A 19,128-nucleotide genomic window follows, 5' to 3' on the forward strand; every position below is an offset into this window, starting at 1 on the left:
AAAAAAAATAGTTTTCTCTTTTGAATTGTTTGACATTTGTCATTTCCGGGCCTTTTTAGCTGATTATGCGGTATGGGCTTTGTTACTTGTTAAAGAACGTTATGTGACCTATAATTTTTCTGTCATTCGGTCTCTCTTGAAGAAACAAAATATAAAACATATTTCAGGAAATTCCAATAGAGAAAAAAAAATCTATATGTTCTATCCTCTATAGTATATGATATATGTATCATATTAATCTTTTAAATATCATCGTTTTATTGACCTATCAGTCATTGAGTATCATAGATCGAAATTAAATACGTTGTTGGTTCATGTGATAATAACGTCGTAAAGTATAGAGATGTGCGCACCATACATACTGTTAATTGTCTTAAAAAAGTTCGTAAATGAAATTTAACCATATGAACGAGAAAATGCACACTGATAGGTCCAATCTGTAGTAAAATCCGAAATATAGAAAAAATGTATGCAACAGTGTTGAAGAGATAGTTTTATATGATATAAACCGTTCTTATTTCAGATGTGTTTGTGGAGGGTGAGTATAAAAACGAAAACACATAAATGTTTCACCTTGCATGGCTTGGAAATCTAAACAATGAATTTGCAATGAAAATAAGTATATGTCTTCTTTTATATAACTTTGTATCAGTTTTAACGAGGTATAAAATAAGTATTTCTAATTTCCATAGCATAGTTAACATAAATACGAAAACAAATGACATGAATAAACAGGCAATGACGTGTTTGTATTTATCTATAAAAAACTCGCTATATAAAAATATAACGTATGACTTCACTTACATGTATTAAGTCCTTACATAAAACAACATTACTTTATTTAAGTGTTATGGGTGTCTTCTACATAAGTTTATTACTTGCAATGCGTTTCAAGGAGGATGAACAATTTATATTCAGCAGGCAGATATCGCATATGTATAACAACACTTATAAACTTGATATATTACTTTTGTAGATCGATGTACTTCATCAGTCAGTAAAGAGACAGCCAGTGACAAACATTTGACAGATACTGAAAGGGCAGAAAACACTTCCTTCTGATGCTACAGTTGCAAACAATCTTAAAATACTGTTCCTTGTATTATTTGTATGTTAGTTTTGATTTTGAAAGTTGTGTGATTCTTGCAACATAAAAAGTTTACCATAATGTTGGTTTTTTTAACTTAAAAAGAATGATGTCTAACTTGTAGCATTACACAATCATTCACCGTTTGCTATTCTTATAGAAATGATAACAAATTAAAACACTTTTTTCATGTCTTAGGATTATATAAGTTTCGAATTAGTTAATTAGACTTTGTTATTTTTAATGTTGTTATTTGTTTCTGCATCATGAATTAAACTTTGCTACTAGTGTTACGAGAATGATTTTTTATCGGTTTTGCCATGATGTTCGAAAAGAAAAAAAAACATACATCAAACATTTGTATACGTCTTGTGGGGAAATTTTGTGTAATGGACTGCAGCTAGATAATTCTGAGCAACCATGTAATGTTATTTTCACAATTGCTGTGAAGCCACTTTCTGTTTACCGAAAGTTCGAAATGTTATAACTCTCACTGTAAAAGAAAGAAATTATACAGTATTCATTTAACCTAGATCAATTGTATGCTGCGACGAAGGTCGATTCGGATATTGATGTTCCTCTTACTACGAAGGAAAATAGTCTCACTTAAAAGTTAAAGCATGTGCATTGGTCGTACTTTATGTATCTACTGATATAGAATGATAACTAAATGTGTTTTCAGCTTTTATATGACTCTCCAGGTGAAATCCAGATGATTTGATTACTTGCTCTCAACCAGTTTCCACAATCACGTCACAACAATATATTGGAAACAAGCGATCTTACCAAGATAGCCCATATACCCTCCCAGCGACACTTTAACAGAAAACATGACAACTAAGAAGCGGTAACTTGATTGGAGATCTTACTGACATAAAACATTTAAAAAAGGCTGCTTCAATAGTTTACGTAAGTCTGTAACTGACAGCGTCCTTGAAGCCCTCGGTAGTCCAAAGGTATTAAATACTATTATACCCATCTTGTCTAAACAAATCAGCGCTACATTAGAGCTTATAATAAAAGCAGAAGTTAAAAATGTGTTGCCGAAGAAATGCAACCAATATTTCAAAAAAATAGAAAGTCAGTCTAGTATAGTTGAAACACAAAAGCAACGCACCACCCACGACATGATCCCATCAAACAAAGAACGTGAACAAGAAATCAACTTAATCTACGATAGGATCGATAAACATGAAACAGGCTTGAAATTCAGGAGCAGTATTCCAGAAGGACAAGCCTGTGTATCAACAATATTCCTATTCCAGCAGACATAGACAAATAATTTTATAATCGTTCAGCCAGTCGATACTGATAGCATCATTCTAGATATATACAAAAAAAGGCTTTGAAAGGTGGTCCTAATGGTACTTTCTTCATAGAAAACCTAAAACATGTTAGGATAAACCTCCAAAGTACAACAACAAAAAATGCAATGCCTGTTGGACTACAGACGGTCCAATCTTTGTTAAAATGAATGTTAACTGTCAAACGCGCATTATAATTGAAATTAGTGATCTTGATTATGGATATTCAACAATCTGAAGAACGCACGAACATTGATAATTCTGAGGTAATGAAAGGTACAAGGTTTCCCCATATTTCAGAATAAAATATGTTAAAAGACTAATTTCTAATTCTACTAGAATTGTTTAACTTTCTGGGATTGTGTGGTGAACAAAAAATTTAAAAAAAAGTATTTATAGATTGTTTCCTTCCCATACCAGAACTCATAATGTATAAAAAATCCGTAATTTTTTTTATTAAAGACAGTGATCATATTAAATAAATATGTGTTTATTCAACCACACGACTTCATAATACAATTAAATTAAAGCTTCGTTTTTTAATGGTTTCTTTTGTATTCTTATATCTAAAAAGAACTGAGATAAGTTTCATTAAAAGTTTCATTTAAAAAAACAACAGTAGTTAGTACTGTTAGTTTAAAAGCACTCATTACAACTTACTGTATTTTTATGTTTTCGACAACTATCTGTTGTGTGTGGGTTGTTTTCGTAAATTTATTGAGCAATTTTTCTCGCTCCAATCTTTACTTTCGTTTTTATATTTATTTTTTGGTGAGGGAAAAAATAATCAAAAGAGTCACCAAAAACATAGTCCTAGTTGTTACCTTTTACATCCCTTCTTTTGTATGTCATCACTGTATTTCGTGTTAACAATTGTATTTGATTTTTTTGTTTATTTGTTTATTATGCGTATAAGGTGTATCTTACTATCTGAACATTTGGTAATTGTATTGCGTTGGCTCCACAGAAATCTACATGGATTATTTGTTTAGACGTTTTGTGAAATGTTTTAAAAAAGATTACAAAGTCTATACTTTTGTTACTGAACATGTAACAGAAGTGATAAGTATCGTATTTGAACCACATCAAGTGAACATTCTCAATTGCCGTACATTCTTTTTTCTATGAGTTCATACTCTGACTAGTCTGATAACCACACGTGTCATCGACAGATAATTGTGGTTAAACTCGAGTAATTTGCTATTTTAAAAACGTTATACCTTGCCTCGACATTGTCGAATTAATTCACTCAGACAAAATCTAACTGAACTCCGTACAGTTGACCTCCTTTAGCAAAGATAATATTATTATTTAAAAATAATGTCTGCTGTTGTTTTTTCAATGGTCGGGTTGTTGCCTCTTTGACACATTCCCCATTTCCATTCTCAATTTTACATTCAATATAAATATTTCGAAAAAACAAAAAAATTAAATTTTAATACGTTGAGGAAAAGGGTTATCCAATATGTCATTTACTGTGGACTCATTTATTTTCTAGGTACCAATTTTCGTGGATTGCGGAAAACTTGCATATTCGTGGATATTAAAATTCGTTTTGTGAGAAAAGTTTGCAAACATTCCTATTGAAATTTTGTATTTCGTTAAACACTTAAATTCGTGGTTCTCCTGTTCCCACGAAATCCACGAAAATTGGTATCCAACGAATATTAATGTATTAGTCTTTCAATCTTAACAATTCAATGTTCCATAATTAGATGAGCCTTACGATATGACTTTTTGAGTTGCATTTTTGCTTGTTTGTAAATTGTAAATTGTATGTTTATGGTCTAACCTATTGTGTATAATATCAAACTTTGTTATCTAATGTTTATATCCTGTCTTTATCATTTTACGCTAATAGAATTTCATGAAGTTTGTGATAAAACACAAATAATGATAACAAAAAAAACCAATGATAATATATCTGGTTATTGTCTTGTACAACCTGGATACAAAACCTGCTTACAGACATGTATATTAATCACTGGTTGATATTCGTATCATTGGTTATCATACTTTATTATCTTAGTATCAACTACAGTTTCGATTACTTTTTATTTATTTATTTACATTTTTTTTTTTTTTTTTAATATAATACATAATTTCTTCAGTATTTAAAAATCCCTAGGCCTGTTTCACTATTTGTTCATGACTTCCATATAAATATAGGCAACAGTAGTATACCGCTGTTCGAAACTCATCAATCGATTAAGAAAAAAAAACAATTCCGGGTTACAAACTAAAACTGAGGGAAATGCATCAAATATAAGAGAAGAATAACGACACAACAGAAACACATCACTAAAATGTAACAAACACAGAAATGAACTATAATTTAACAATCATGGCAATTTTCCTGCTCGGTTCGGGACATTCCAAGAAAAAGGTTTTTAAAAAAGTTTGTTGAACCTGGTTTTGTGGCATACCAAACCTCCCGCTCGTATGGCAATGTTAAATATAACATTAAAATGACAACACCACATGACTACAATACAAATGAATAGCCATATATGAGGAGCTTATTTTTTGGCCTTTTATAATTTTCAATTTTTCTTGTACTTATTTTTCTGTATTTTTCTGTGATGATGATGAAATATATATGCGTCAGTTTGGTAATGTTTCCCTTCAGCAGCCCTCTCTTTAGTCTTGTAACTGTTTATTCATGTAAAGGATAACCATGTTCAAGATAACAGGGGTGCTATAGGTATATTTAATCACGGTAAAACACTGTGGACCTTCATCCTATATAGTAAATGCTTCTTATTTAGACATATTTTTAATCAACTAACGCTGCAGTCTCCTCATCTTCAATCTCTGTAAAAAAGAAGATAAGGTATGATTGCTAATGAAATAACTCGTCACAAGAGATCAAAATGACACAGTAATTAATAACTATAGGTCACCGTACGGCCTTCAAAAATGAGCAAAACCCATATCGCATAGTCAGCCATAAAAGGTCCAGAAATGACAATGTAAACAATTCAAACGAGAAAACTAACAGCCTTATTGATATAATAAATGAACGAAAAACAAATATGTAACACATAAACAGACGACAACCACTGAAATAGAGGCTCCTGACTTGGGACAGGCACATATATACATAGTATGGCGGGTTTAAGCATGTTTGCGGTATAAATCAGGAAAAAAAATGAATAAAAACGTTTGTTATCGTTAAAAAAAAAACAAAAAAAAAAACATGCGAGCGGGATCGCAACCCGCCTCTAACCTGGAACAGTGATTTAACAGTACATCATCAAAACGAGTCATACAAATAAGTTGAAAAGGCTCAACTCATCAGATGGAAAAAATACACGTGGACATGCTCTCTGTTTTACGAACTATTAATCCAAGATCAGACAATATTTCCGTTATACGTACTTCATTTTATCCTTATTATTGGAAAAGTTGAAACAAAACCGGGAACAAATTTTCCTAATGAGTCGAACGTACCGACAGTGAACGAAACACAACCACTAGAAAATTGTGTATATCCATTTGAAGTCTCAACATAAGAACCGTGAGGAAAAGCTTATTAGGATGACAACCCATAATATATATATATCCGCGAATGAAATTATTTATACGGTAATAGATGCAAACGCTCACTGAAATATAAATGTAATGTGTGACCTGACATGTTCGATATATATCTGAAAGTTAGAAACAAACGCTACATTTCGTTGGCTTTGGAACAAGCCTTATTTCTCATTTGTTTGAATACTAATGATATGTGCATTGAGTTAAAATTCAACATCTTCTTCCAGGTTTAAAAGGTAAACGTTTTATTTGCATTTTCTAGTATTTAAGAAAAATAATCAGTATTGTCCGTCTATCATTTGTTTAACAGTGTGTTTACAACTTGGTCACCTGGTATGTCAATGGAAAGTAAATACCAGAAAGGAATATTTGGGATAAGTTTCGTCTTAGCGGATTCGTAATCTCTAAATAATTATTCCAAACTAGATACACTAATATAAATCAGTTAGATAGAGTACTCAGCTGAAGTCAGTATATTTTTATTGTTTTATTATCTAGCAATCTTAATTAATTTAACTAACATCATATCGGATATATTGATCATATAAATATTGCATGGGTAGTTTATCTGTGAACTAATCGAGGTTTCTGTCACTAGTCTGATTAAACACGCACCATTGTGACATATAAATGGTTTAATTAAATACAAACATCTTTTATTTGACTGCAGTATGTTTGACAAACAACTGTTGTTAAATTTGACACAGGTTGATATTTACTTATCAACTCTTAAAGATTCTTCATAATAGATCTATATAATATTAAATAAGTATGCCGTTCCTAATATATCTAGCTAGTTCATATATTTATCAAATTGTCACACTTATTGGCAAAATTTATTTTCGCGATTGAGGTTCGTCCGCTAAAATAAGCGAAATCGAAAAGCACAATGACCCTGAGATAACAAATATTACAGAATGGTTAAGATCTACCTCATTGCTTGATTTTGTCCTTCATATTGCTACTAGTGGACGACTTATAACTGCATTAAATGAAATATTTGGCGATTAGTGTACGTATGTTTCAAGTCCTTTGCGACATGGTTGCATGGTCATTTATCTTGGAATTCAAAAATAGTCTTATAAACTGTAAATTTACCTTCTATGTTCTATTTGCGACATTTTATACGTAATGTAGATTTAGGTCGTGATGCATTTTAAACGGATTAGCATATTTGAGTTCGTGTGTTTATACGTAATGTAGATTTAGGTCGTGATGCATTTTAAACGGAATAGCATATTTGAGTTCGTGTGTTTATACGAGTTTTTTTTATTGTTGCCTTAAATAAATATTGAGTGTTCATCGATAATGAAATATTAAATTTACAATGTTAACAAAAAAATTGTTGTTGAATAAATAAAAGAAAACATTTTGTTTTTATTTATTTGTAAAGATAAAATAAAAAGTGTATACATTATTATTTAGTATCTCATATCCTCACATTGCCTTTTGAAACATTTGCACGAGGTAGCTGCAACATTTTAAAGCTATAACTGTTGTTCTGGAACTTCTGCAGTAAGCCTTGCTCATAATAGCCTTTGTCTCTTTCCATGGTCATTTTTATATCACATTGTCATACGTAAACCCTGAACCACTGTGTAATTACATTTCATGCGTTTTGTTATAAAATATCACTTTCTGGCATGTATTTTCTAGTATCAAGTTATCCAGTTGTAAACAACTAATAAAAGGAAGTACTCTTTCTTGTCTTAAATAATAGAAAAATGAAAATAAAACATTTACCCTTAAAACATGGAAGAAGATGTTGAATTTAACGCAATGCAGCTGGGGATTGTGTAACGTTAATTTCTATTTTTCAAATATATCGATCATGTCCTGTAACTCATCAGTGAACCTTTGCATCTCTAACCGTGCAGCTAATTCCACTCGCTGTTGTGTTTTATTACAAATGATACGGTATATTTTGGATTAGTTTCGTGAAGCGGATTAATAGTCTCTAATTAATTAGTACAACTTAGATAAATTAATATAGATGACGTACATAGCTGTAGACAGTATATATTTAATTCGATAATATCTAGCAATCTTAACTAATTTAAATAACTTCACATCGGATTTATTGATCAAATTATTATTGTATACATAGTTTATCTGTGGACTAATCAGGGTTTCTGTCACTAATTTAAAGCAACACGCACCATTGTGACATTTCATAAAATACATCATTTGTTTGAGTAGTATGGTTGACAAACAACTCTAGTTAAATTTGACACTGTTTAATATTTGCTTACAAAGCCTTACAGATGCTTCATAATAGATAAAGATACTATTAAATAAATAAGTTATTCCCAACATCTCTAGCTATTTCACATACAGCCCGTAACAGAGAAGTGATCGAATTGGTGTTTCTTTACCGTCAAAATTAGCTACGTTATCGACAAACTTAATTGAGTAGTGACCGAACTTTTGGTAATTTAACGTTAAAAAGATTGACAATGCTGACAAACTTTCATATGTCGATAATCAAGTTTAATACCGATAATATTGAAAATATTTCTAATAATATGAAACAAAATATTTCCATGCATCATTTCGATTGGGCGAAAAGTAGTCATTTCTTTAAAGTCAGAACAGAAAAAAACAGGTTTATGGAAGGACGTCTTGATAGTATTATTTCCTTTACAATTCTACCAAAAACTTAAAGAAATATACTGGTAAACAATTAAAAAGGTGTTTGATAGGAATGATGTCCTTTATTATGTGTGATGGATTTGAATTCAATCAATAACTTTGAAATGTTTTCTCATATGTATACACAAAAGGGAGGACTGGTATTTGTACTTCTGTTAGAATATGTCTTCGTCCGTTTCACAGGCCAAACTTGTTTCTAGTACAGTTTAAACGGGAAAATTTTGTTGAGAATTTTTTTAATATGACAAAATAACTAGTAAAACTATTTCTTGCAATGGCACACACAGAGAATATTTTTTAGTAAAATAATTTCTCAAATATATACCATGATCAAAACCTAACAGTTTTTATCAGTGTAAAAATAAAATTCGTCCTCAAAACTGCGCTTGCTGTCATTTTAATGGATCATGCAACATTTCACCTATTACCAATAAACAACATAGGTTCTCAATTACTAAAAAAAGTTATATAAGATAGTTTCAAATCAGAGCAAGCATATTAACTTCCTTATGTACAGTCAAATTTGTCTATAGGTTACACAAAGCATGTTCTTGAAACGTTTGTATCAGGGAAAACATTTTTCTTTGACCTTAAAAACGGATTTCCTAACCGTTCACTTATAATATTCCGTATTTCTGATTTTTTGTTCAATAACGTAAATTATACGACTTTTTTTATGACTACGTGAACTTGTTCCATTTATTTTTGCTGGTCTTTAGGCAGACAATTTACAATTTATAGTGAACGGAGGCACTTATACATAACCTTATAATTCTGTCTGGAAACAAAAATAAATTCCCAATATATAAATATACATGTATGAATATACATGTATTATATGCCGTGTACATGGATTGATTTTGTAGATATAACTACCGCAAAGAAAAAGTATCATGGATTTCCAGGCTTTCATATTCAAGGTTTTGAATTCTACCCTTGTTGAATACCTGTGGAGGTCTCTACAGATCCTTTAAACAACAATTTTTTTTTGTAAATTAAGTGCCGTCTCCCTGAAAATGCTAACATTTAAGTCATATCTTTTCATTTTCATATTTGTTTCCCTGTTTGTCTCTGTTGTCTTGATTGTTGGAACGATTAGTGGTATCTAACAATTATTTACGAAACCTTTCTGAGAATTATGAATATTTCTTCTCTGTCAGATATGGATTATTACCAATGATAAAATGAAATGCCGTACATCACATCTTATAGAGGTTTAAATTTCAAATATTCGTCAATAACTTAAGATGAAGGGCAATTTTCAAATGTTAAAGGGTACATTTGTATTTTTTGCTTCGATATGAAAGAAATTTATTTCAGTTTTTTTCTGTGACAAAGTACAAGCATAACCGTACGATTACCTATTATTGTTAATGTTTGTGTCATTTGGGTCTTTTTGTGGATAGTTTTCTCCTTGGCAATAATACCACATCTTCTTTTTTATATTTTGGTATTGCAACAATGTATGATTGACATAATCCCAGGGACATAATTAATAGATAGGTATGAAAAAGAAAAGATATGGGGTATTCTGTATCAGACGAAAGAAAAACTATTACCGTGTTGAATCCCATAAATATTCACAGTGCAAGCAGTGTATAATAAGTAGTCGGTGATTTCTAAAATTAACTGAACCTTGATAAATAATTCTTTATACTAGTAACAACTTTCAAAGAAACAATGTATAAACTACAGCATGTACAGTGCAATTCGTTCTTGTTGTATGTAAACGTAAGCTATATTTGCCTTTTCATGGAAACGAAAGTAAAGAGATTATAGACGATATAAAGAAGAAAACTTCGACCTAAACAATGAAAACTTACACATTGGACATGAAATATTTAGTCGATGAAGAAAATTAAATTATGTCACTTCTGAAATAAGTTTGTCGATAACGTAACTTATTCTGACGGTGAAGAAACGCGAATTCGATCACTTCTCTGTTACGGGCTGTATTTATCAAAATGTCATACTTATTGGCAAAATGTATTTTGGCGATTAAGGTTCGTCCGCCTAGATAAGCGACACCAAATAGCACCATGAATCTGAGATTGCGAATATTACTGAATGTTTAGGATCTGATACAAATTCTTATGTTGTACTGTTATACCACTTTCCCAGGTGAGGGGGATGGTTAGGATCCCGCTTACATGTTAAACCTCGACACATTATTTATGTTTGTGCCTGTCCCAGGTCAGGAGCGTGTAATTCAGTGGTTGTCGTTTGTTTATGTGTTACATATTTTTGTTTTCTCATTTTTTTTACATAAATAAGGCCGTCAGTTTTCTCGTTTGAATTATTTTACATTGTGTTATCGGGGCCTTTTATAGCTGACTATGCGGTATGGGCCTTGCTCATTGTTGAAGGCCGTACGGTGACCTATAATTGTAATTGTCTGTGTCATTTTGGTATTTTATTTATAGTTGTCTAATTGGCAATCATACCTCATCTTCTTTTTTATACTTACCGATATACAATTTTCTCAAAAATATATGCCAATGTATACGTTAATAATTCTTTTTTGAATGCTTGATTGATTTGTAAAATGCTTTATGCCGCATATGCACAAATAGGCTATAACGTGGCGAGAGCTTATTCCAAATTTTTTATTATAATTTAATGTTTATTTTAAAAATAGGACAGAAGGTCCTTCAATAAACTATATTTGAAGTCCAAAGCAAATTGTTTATTTACAAATAAAATTCAACACTCAGATGTTCACATAATAGTTTGTTACTTTATCTGTTATGTCTAACAATGCGTTGTCATATATCGTTATAACACACACCAGTCAATAACTCAAGTCAAACAATATTAGTATCTATAAATCAGAACATTGATCAATAATACAATAGGCATTTAAATGATTATTGTATGTAAATGTTAATTCCATATCCAAACTATTATTAAGTTTGATGTTTTACAGCGTTAAATTTAAATACAAAGCGTACACATATATTCGTCATTGATTTATTTAGATAGTAGTGTTGACAATTGGTTCCTGTGTATTATACATCGAAGACGATGAGTAGCAACAAGGCACAGGCAGCATCTAAAACATGTGAGATATGTGTTAGTGCCTCTGGATCTCATTACTGTTTAGAGTGTGAACAGTACTTTTGTGACAATTGTAAAGGCTTTCATAAACGGCAGAGCGTGACAAAGAACCACCAGTTTCAGTCTTCCTCTGATGTTATACCGGAAGTTAAATCGAAATGTAAAGACCACAATGAAGACGTAAGCTTTGTATGTAATACCTGTAATACAGCAGTATGCAGCAGTTGTGTCACCGGCAGTCACTTAGGGCATGCCTTTTCCAAACTTCTAGACAGCATATCACAGCTGAAGGAGACGAATACAACAGACCTGCGTAGTAAGGTACATGAGACAACCCAAAACATGAAGCAGATAGAAAAAGGTATAAAGGCATTTGATGTGAAGGTGGAAGGAATAGTCAAAGCTATTACAGAAGAAGGTACAAAGATAAAGACCATGGTTGATAAATGTATCTCAGAGAAGATTGCATCGGTCAAGGATTACTCCAGGAAGGAAAGGGACAAACTAACAAAGCTATTGGAAGATACTCAAATGGATTTGAAGGCAGGACGGGACTTAGACAAGAAAATGAATGAACTCAACAAGACACGAAACGATGGAAAATTGTTACAGTCTTTACAGAAGCTTACAGATGACATCGCAAAGCTGACGGTAAAGCCTATACCTGAATTTCCTAACATACATTATACTGCTAAGTCTGCAACAGATAACGACGTTAAACAGCTGTTTGGTAACTACATAATCAGGTAATTCTACTAAAAATAACTGAGCATTTTATAGTCGTAATTCATTTTTTAATATAACTGTTCCGGACCATATGAGTATTTGGACCATACGCGTATGGTCATGACCATATGGGTATATACTCATATTGTCCGGAACATAACCATAGTATCTTTAAAGGAGCACTAGCTACGATATATATAAAAAAATTAAGTATATATTTTTTTAGATTAATCATTAATTAAGTTGGAATAATGAAATAATAATTTGCTTTTAGCAATCAATTTTCTTTAATTTTGTTGAAATAAGCGTTTATACATAATTTTTGACTGATTTACTTGCAAGTGAAAACGTCATCATCATTCTAACCGGTATTCATGTGAACTTAACTTAACCCCCTAGCTAGAGACTGACAACGCATGCATTGTACGTGAACTGGTTATTAAAAGAAAAAAAATGTCAACAATGAAAGTGAAACTACGGTAAATCATTTGATTACTAATTCGATCCACATTAATTATTTCTTATACGGTTAAAAACAATGAGTAACTTATATTTTTAATCTATAAATTCAAATCAAACAGACCTATAAAAATCCAATTGCACGTGCTGGTTTAACCTATTCATATCTTTATTTGTGTTTACATCGCTTATATGGTCATCTGAGGTCAAATCGATAGTTAATTAGATGGCGTCTGGATTTAAATACACACGAAACGAACCTACATTTCATCTACCCCATGCTCTGTAAACTGTTTATTTTAAACGTTTGATAGATTGGATAAATGTTTTACATTGTTATTAATCAAATATGAGAATTTGAGTCAAATTGGTGACCATGAATTTGACAGCTAGTGCCCCTTTAAGAGACACGTATTTTTGCAAAATCATACTTGTGTTTTTTTCTTAAAGTATCAACCTACGTTTGGATATAATATGACAAACAAAAGAGAGACAATTCATGAAATACAACTATGTGGTCATTACAAATGTATTGTTTAGTATTATTAATTCGTATATTTTAACAAATTTGATTCGTTTAGGGATAGTCACATGTTAAACTATATTTTCGAAGGTAGAGAGAAAACGGCGGATAGCAAAAAGCATATTGACCTGCAAAAAGCATATCGCACGGTTATTTTTAGAATATCTAAAAATCGATATACTTTGTTACGTCATGTAATGAATTTCAGGATATTGTTTAACGTTTTGAAACACATAATATCTGTGATCGATTATTTGACGAAAAAAATCCTTGGAATACATAAGATATAAAAAAAAAGTAAATGGAATAACAACTAATATGTTGTTATTTTCAAGGAGAAAATATAATATCTATAAAATTTCAACAAACCTAAATGACGATTTTGATACAAATATGGTCGGAAATTAATAATATAACAAATATAGCCTTTGTATGAGGTCAATACAGGATATATCGACCTCGGACTTCGTCCTCAGTCAATATACTTCTTTCAGATCAATATATCCTTGTATCGACCTCATACAAAGGCTATAATTGTATAATATTATGGATTCACAATGTGCGGATAAATACGGGTTGTATGGCAGTGTACATTTTAAGTAGTATTGATACATGTACATTTAATACCAACCATGACAATAGGTAAAAATGCAAACATACTTGCTTTCAAACTAGTACAGATATATCTGTTTTTCTCGTTATATACATATTTTATTGTAATTTCATGCATTTTATGCAAGATTATAATATTATGAATAAATACAATAGAAGAATACCGCTTTACAATAGTCATAATAAATCGATTAAAATGATAAAAAATCCGAACAAAATTGAGGAAAACACACATTTACTACAAGTGGAAAGTAACGGTACAACATAAACACTGTACTGCTACAAAAACAAACGCCAACATACAAAGAAAATGACTATGTGTTAACAAAGGTCATACTTATGATACTTGACAGAACATTTGGAGAGAAAAAATGTAAAAAATTAAGTTTTTCGTTTATCAGTGAAATGCGTGCACAACAAACCATGAACAGAGAAAGAGAATTGCCTTCCCCAAAGAGGTAGGAAATATATTTGTATATTATACAGTTTTTAAATTTACGTATTTGACAATGAAAACTTGTCATCAAATGTTTGAGTTAATTACACATTATTTTCTTACATACGTCATCATTATCTTCTTACATACGTCACCATTATCTTCTTACATACGTCACCATTTGACGTTGCAATGGTTCTGATTAAGTTTGTATTTTATCCTGCAATTGTGTGTTCTACTATACATATACAGCCCGCTATGCTGTTGGTGACTTTCTGCTGTTGTTGTTTATTTGGTCGGGTTGTTGTCTCTTTGACACATTCCCCATTTCCGTTCGTAATGTTATGTACCTGTATACTATACAGATATCGCTTTTAAGCTCCGCCCACTGCCAGACTGAGTATTGTATGAACCTGCGTCACCTCAGAATGTGTATTGCAATCGCATTTCAATGACGTATTAATTGCGAATTAACGATTACTTTATAAACACGTTATGTTTGTTTTCAAACATTTCTTTAGAGCAACAAGAATCGCACCAATTTTCTGATAACATACACTCATGAACATCAGTCTTTTCTACGATAACAACTATTTGATCAATTTGTTAAATCCTCAAGTGTCGAAACGTTCATTAAGGTCGCCAGAGTCATCTATTGGTTGTTATGCAGTCCCATATAACAAAAAGAAAACTTTTTCAGATAGAAGCTTTAGTACTATTGGGCCAAAATTGTGGAATGAACTAGGTACAAATGTAAGAAACTCTGAATCTTTGGATATTTTTAAATGTCGGTTGAAAACATTGTATTTCCAAAATTATTTTGAACTTTTCTGACTTTTTTCTTGTGTATCACAGTATAAATTTTCAATTTTTGGTATTGTACATACATATTGTATTTTGTTTAGTATTTTTGTATTTTATATGTCATTTATGTACAACGCCATTGAATACATATTGTATATGTAGAAATAGGCGTTTAATTAAGTTTTCATGTTTCATGTTTCATGTATTTCAAATCTTGTGTATGATTTTGTAACAAAAACAGTCATGTCAATTTCAGCATGCATATTTCAAATTGGATAATGTTGTGTGATTTGTTTTTACTGTTGAAAGTAGTTGTTATGTTAAAATACATAACTATTAACCTTGAGCGATGTATAGTTGTTGATCATTCGAGATTCTTATTTTGCAAACTCGTCGTCAGCTGAATTTGTGATTACTGTATGGTATTACTAAACGGGCCTCAAGAGGGATTTAAATTCAAAAATAAATGCAAAACATGTGTGTTTGTGTCTTTCAAAACAAAAACAAAAGATACAGAATTATTTGCAGGATAAAGACAATAACTGTTTAGTGTATTTAATTATCAGCTGTATTTGTACTTTCTTCGAAGCAGGTGTAGTAACTCGCTAAAAGCTCACATACACCTTGTTTCCTAGCCTCGTACCAATTCAGCTTACATTTAAAGACACTAAACAGTTATTGTCTCTTTTTAGCTCAGCTGGCCCAAAGGGCCAAGTGAGCTTTTCTCGTCACTTACTAAAAATAAATAAGAATCCCTGGACAATTACACAATGCTTATGTTCGTAGATCTTCTTATCAAATTGATTAAATCAAAACTGAATTGACTTCTTATACTTTTTTTGTTAAACAAAACTAGTATTTTTAAATAAAATACACTATGGCCTTAGTAATACATGAAGTAATGTAAAAAAAGATTACAAATAATTCATGATTTTATAATTGCTGTCATATTATTTAAAGTGCAATTGAATATTTTATTGAATGATTTATATTCATGTAAAAAGTTCAAAGATACCCAGAGGGATAATCAACCACCAGTGCATTATTAACATGTCACGGAACAAGGCAAAAAGAAGAAAAACACATCTCATTCAGCCCAAAAAACACTACACATATTTATGCTTTCCTAATTCATCTGAATAAAAAAAAACTATATCTTTCTAGTATCTTTTTCCAACCTTTATCTTGACATGTGTAGAAAATTAACGGGTGTCTTCTATTCCGTCCGCAATTTTAGGGAAAGTAAAGTATATTTAGAGTCAAAGTTGAAACTGAAACTACACATGTATGATATAAATAGAACATGTTATTTTTGCTTTATCAAATTTCAATTTCAAAGGGATGGCAAAATTTGTTATTTTCTTTTGTTGCTCCATTGTCATGTTTGTGTATCTTTCCGATTTTTTTTATCAAATGAAATTTTGAAATAAATATATAAAGAAAGTGTACGTGGTGTTATTGCAAGTGACAACTGAAAATGTTTATTTTCAAGTCTCAATTCAAGATTATTACTGAATAGAGTCATGTATCATTCTGTATCATAATAAGGGGCCCAAAAATAATGTGAAACTTGTTACTGCCGTGTTTTGAACTAAAAATCAGTTGTATCTATTTGTCATATAAACCTCTGCAGAAATACTAAAAAAGGTCTATGTTTAACGAACTTGATTTAACAGTAAAAGGATTTTGCACAGTCAGCTCTATTTCATCTCTCATAAGCCATAATTCTTTGGACCAATGGTTTTGACGTTATGTTTTGAATCGTTTATTTTTTAATCTGGCCAAACGACCAATAAATTGAAATCTCGATCATGTAAAGCATCTGCCCACTTTAAAGCTTTTGCCTATGTATCATGTGTATTTTTGGTGTGTCCTGCTTTTAATTTCAACAGCTAGCGATCGTATCTCAAATCAAAAATCAATTCCATCCTTTTTTCCCCCTGCAACTGCTTGTCGGTTGGGGGGGGGGGGGGTATCCCTGTCCGTCTGTCCCATTATTGGTATATAGTTATTTGGCATAACTTCTCCTATTGTTTGATTCCTAGAAAGTTTTCACTTAGCTGTCAGTTGAGTATTTAAGTACGTACACTGCGCTTCAATAGATACGATTCCCTTTTCAAACACTTGTATGTGACTACATGTCCATTATGTATTCCGTGTGCATTGAATGGCTTGAAATGTCATAAAATATGTCTATATTGTTGTATGGTCGATTAAAGCTTTTGTTATATGATTTTTTGAAATAAATATGAATTTAAAACTACATGAAAGTTATGGCCTGTACAAGTGTTTCTTACCAAAAAAGCACAATTATTGTCCTTGAGGTCAAAGTTCAAGGCATATGAAGGTCAATTTTTTTAAAAGGCACACCACCTCATGGTGATACATACACATGCCAAAGATGTAAGGCCTAGGTGAAAAGGCAAAGAAGTTATGGCCTACATGGTTGTGTTTTTCCCGGAAAAACACCAATAAAGTTGACCTTGAGGTCACATTTGAAGGTCACACAAAGGTCATCATGATGCAAGACACTAAACCCTGTGATGATACATCCACATACCAAAAAGCTAAGGCCTAGTTCAAAAGACAAACAAAATTATGGCCATTATGTACTTTTTGAATAGATTTTGCTCTTATTTAACGATCCAATTTGTAGGTGGGGCCTAATTTAAACTTAAATTCCAAAAATTCAAACGGTTAAATTTAAAAAAAAAATTGCAAGAACAACCGACTAGTATAGCTCTCCAAATGCTTAGTTTTATGAAAAAATTAAACGACACATTTTTTTTCAAAAACAAAATTCTTCTTCAAATACAAGAAGCACAGCATTCACTTATCGGGGCTGATGCTGAAACCCCCTGTTAAAGATCTGGCAAATTTTTTAAACCGGAATAAAAAACTTACAAGGAGGGGGTATCAGTGAACTAATATTCTCCTCAGCCATCAATATTAGCTATGCTATTGTCAATTTAGGATTAAATTTTTTTTTTTTAACAAATTCAACCCTGTACCCATATTTTAGAAACTTCCAATTTTGGCCGATACTAGTATGTAAAAGATGCCATATTTGAATTGCCAAATCTTTTAACCCTATGGTTCAAATCTCATAAAATTTTTACAAGATGTTTAGGTTGGCCTAGTTTATCAATGAAAAAAAAATAAGAAAAATTAAAGGACAGGAATTTTTTGGGGTTTAGTGTTGGGTACCCCCTTAAATAGACCTCATGTAAATTTTCATTGAAATCTGATTCCCATGATGTGCCAACCATTGCCTGAGTTTTCCTTGGACAGCCTCTTACATTTACATATTGGTTGTTCTACCAAAATGGTTTAGCTGTGTATCTTGTTGATATGTATATATATATATATATATTTGTTAAACACTTAATGATTAAATGATTACTATAATAAACTCTATTATATATGTGAAAAGAAATATCAGCTACAAGTTATTTCTAATTATAAATTGTATACATCGAACTGTGTATTTTCTAAATAATTCTGGTTTGAATCAAAGTGCGATTTTTAAATAACTTGGCCATTTAACAAAACATTTATTGCTACAGGTTATTGTAAATTTTACCTGAGAATTTTGTTTACAACTATTAAAGTTTTACTGACGCAGTTAATTCAAGTATATTTTTTAATGTTTTACTTTATTGTTGAGTTTGTTCTCTTATCAATACATCTACTATTACAATTAAATGCAGTTAAAGTTAAATATCACATTAACAACGGTTCAACTATTTAAACCAGTAATTCCTGTTTGCGATACAAAACAGTTCAAGGATTTAATTGGCTTATTCAATGGATTTTAAATCTACAAATATCCTTTGATTTCATATGCATGACTTGGACTAATGGACATTTTAGTAGGTCTCATTAAATGATTAATCATAAACATGAAAGTATAAACACAATCTTAAAC

The 19,128-nt window shown here is 31.2% G+C and overlaps 1 protein-coding gene across 1 annotated transcript; it reads left to right on the top strand.

The window, feature by feature from the left end:
- The first annotated feature begins 11,607 nt into the window (after nt 1–11,607).
- On the top strand, nt 11,608–12,390 carry LOC134717577 (E3 ubiquitin-protein ligase TRIM71-like). The gene has a single exon (XM_063580070.1). It carries the CDS (start codon nt 11,608–11,610, stop codon nt 12,388–12,390), a length of 783 nt encoding a protein of 260 aa, XP_063436140.1.
- Nucleotides 12,391–19,128: the final 6,738 nt, after the last annotated feature.

The sequence above is a fragment of the Mytilus trossulus genome, chromosome 5, assembly GCF_036588685.1.
Source record: "Mytilus trossulus isolate FHL-02 chromosome 5, PNRI_Mtr1.1.1.hap1, whole genome shotgun sequence".
NCBI lineage: Eukaryota > Metazoa > Mollusca > Bivalvia > Mytilida > Mytilidae > Mytilus > Mytilus trossulus.

Excerpts from the sequence above, each read along its gene's own strand:
- LOC134717577 (XM_063580070.1), top strand. The coding sequence starts at position 11,608 with ATGAGTAGCAACAAGGCACAGGCAGCATCTAAAACATGTGAGATATGT.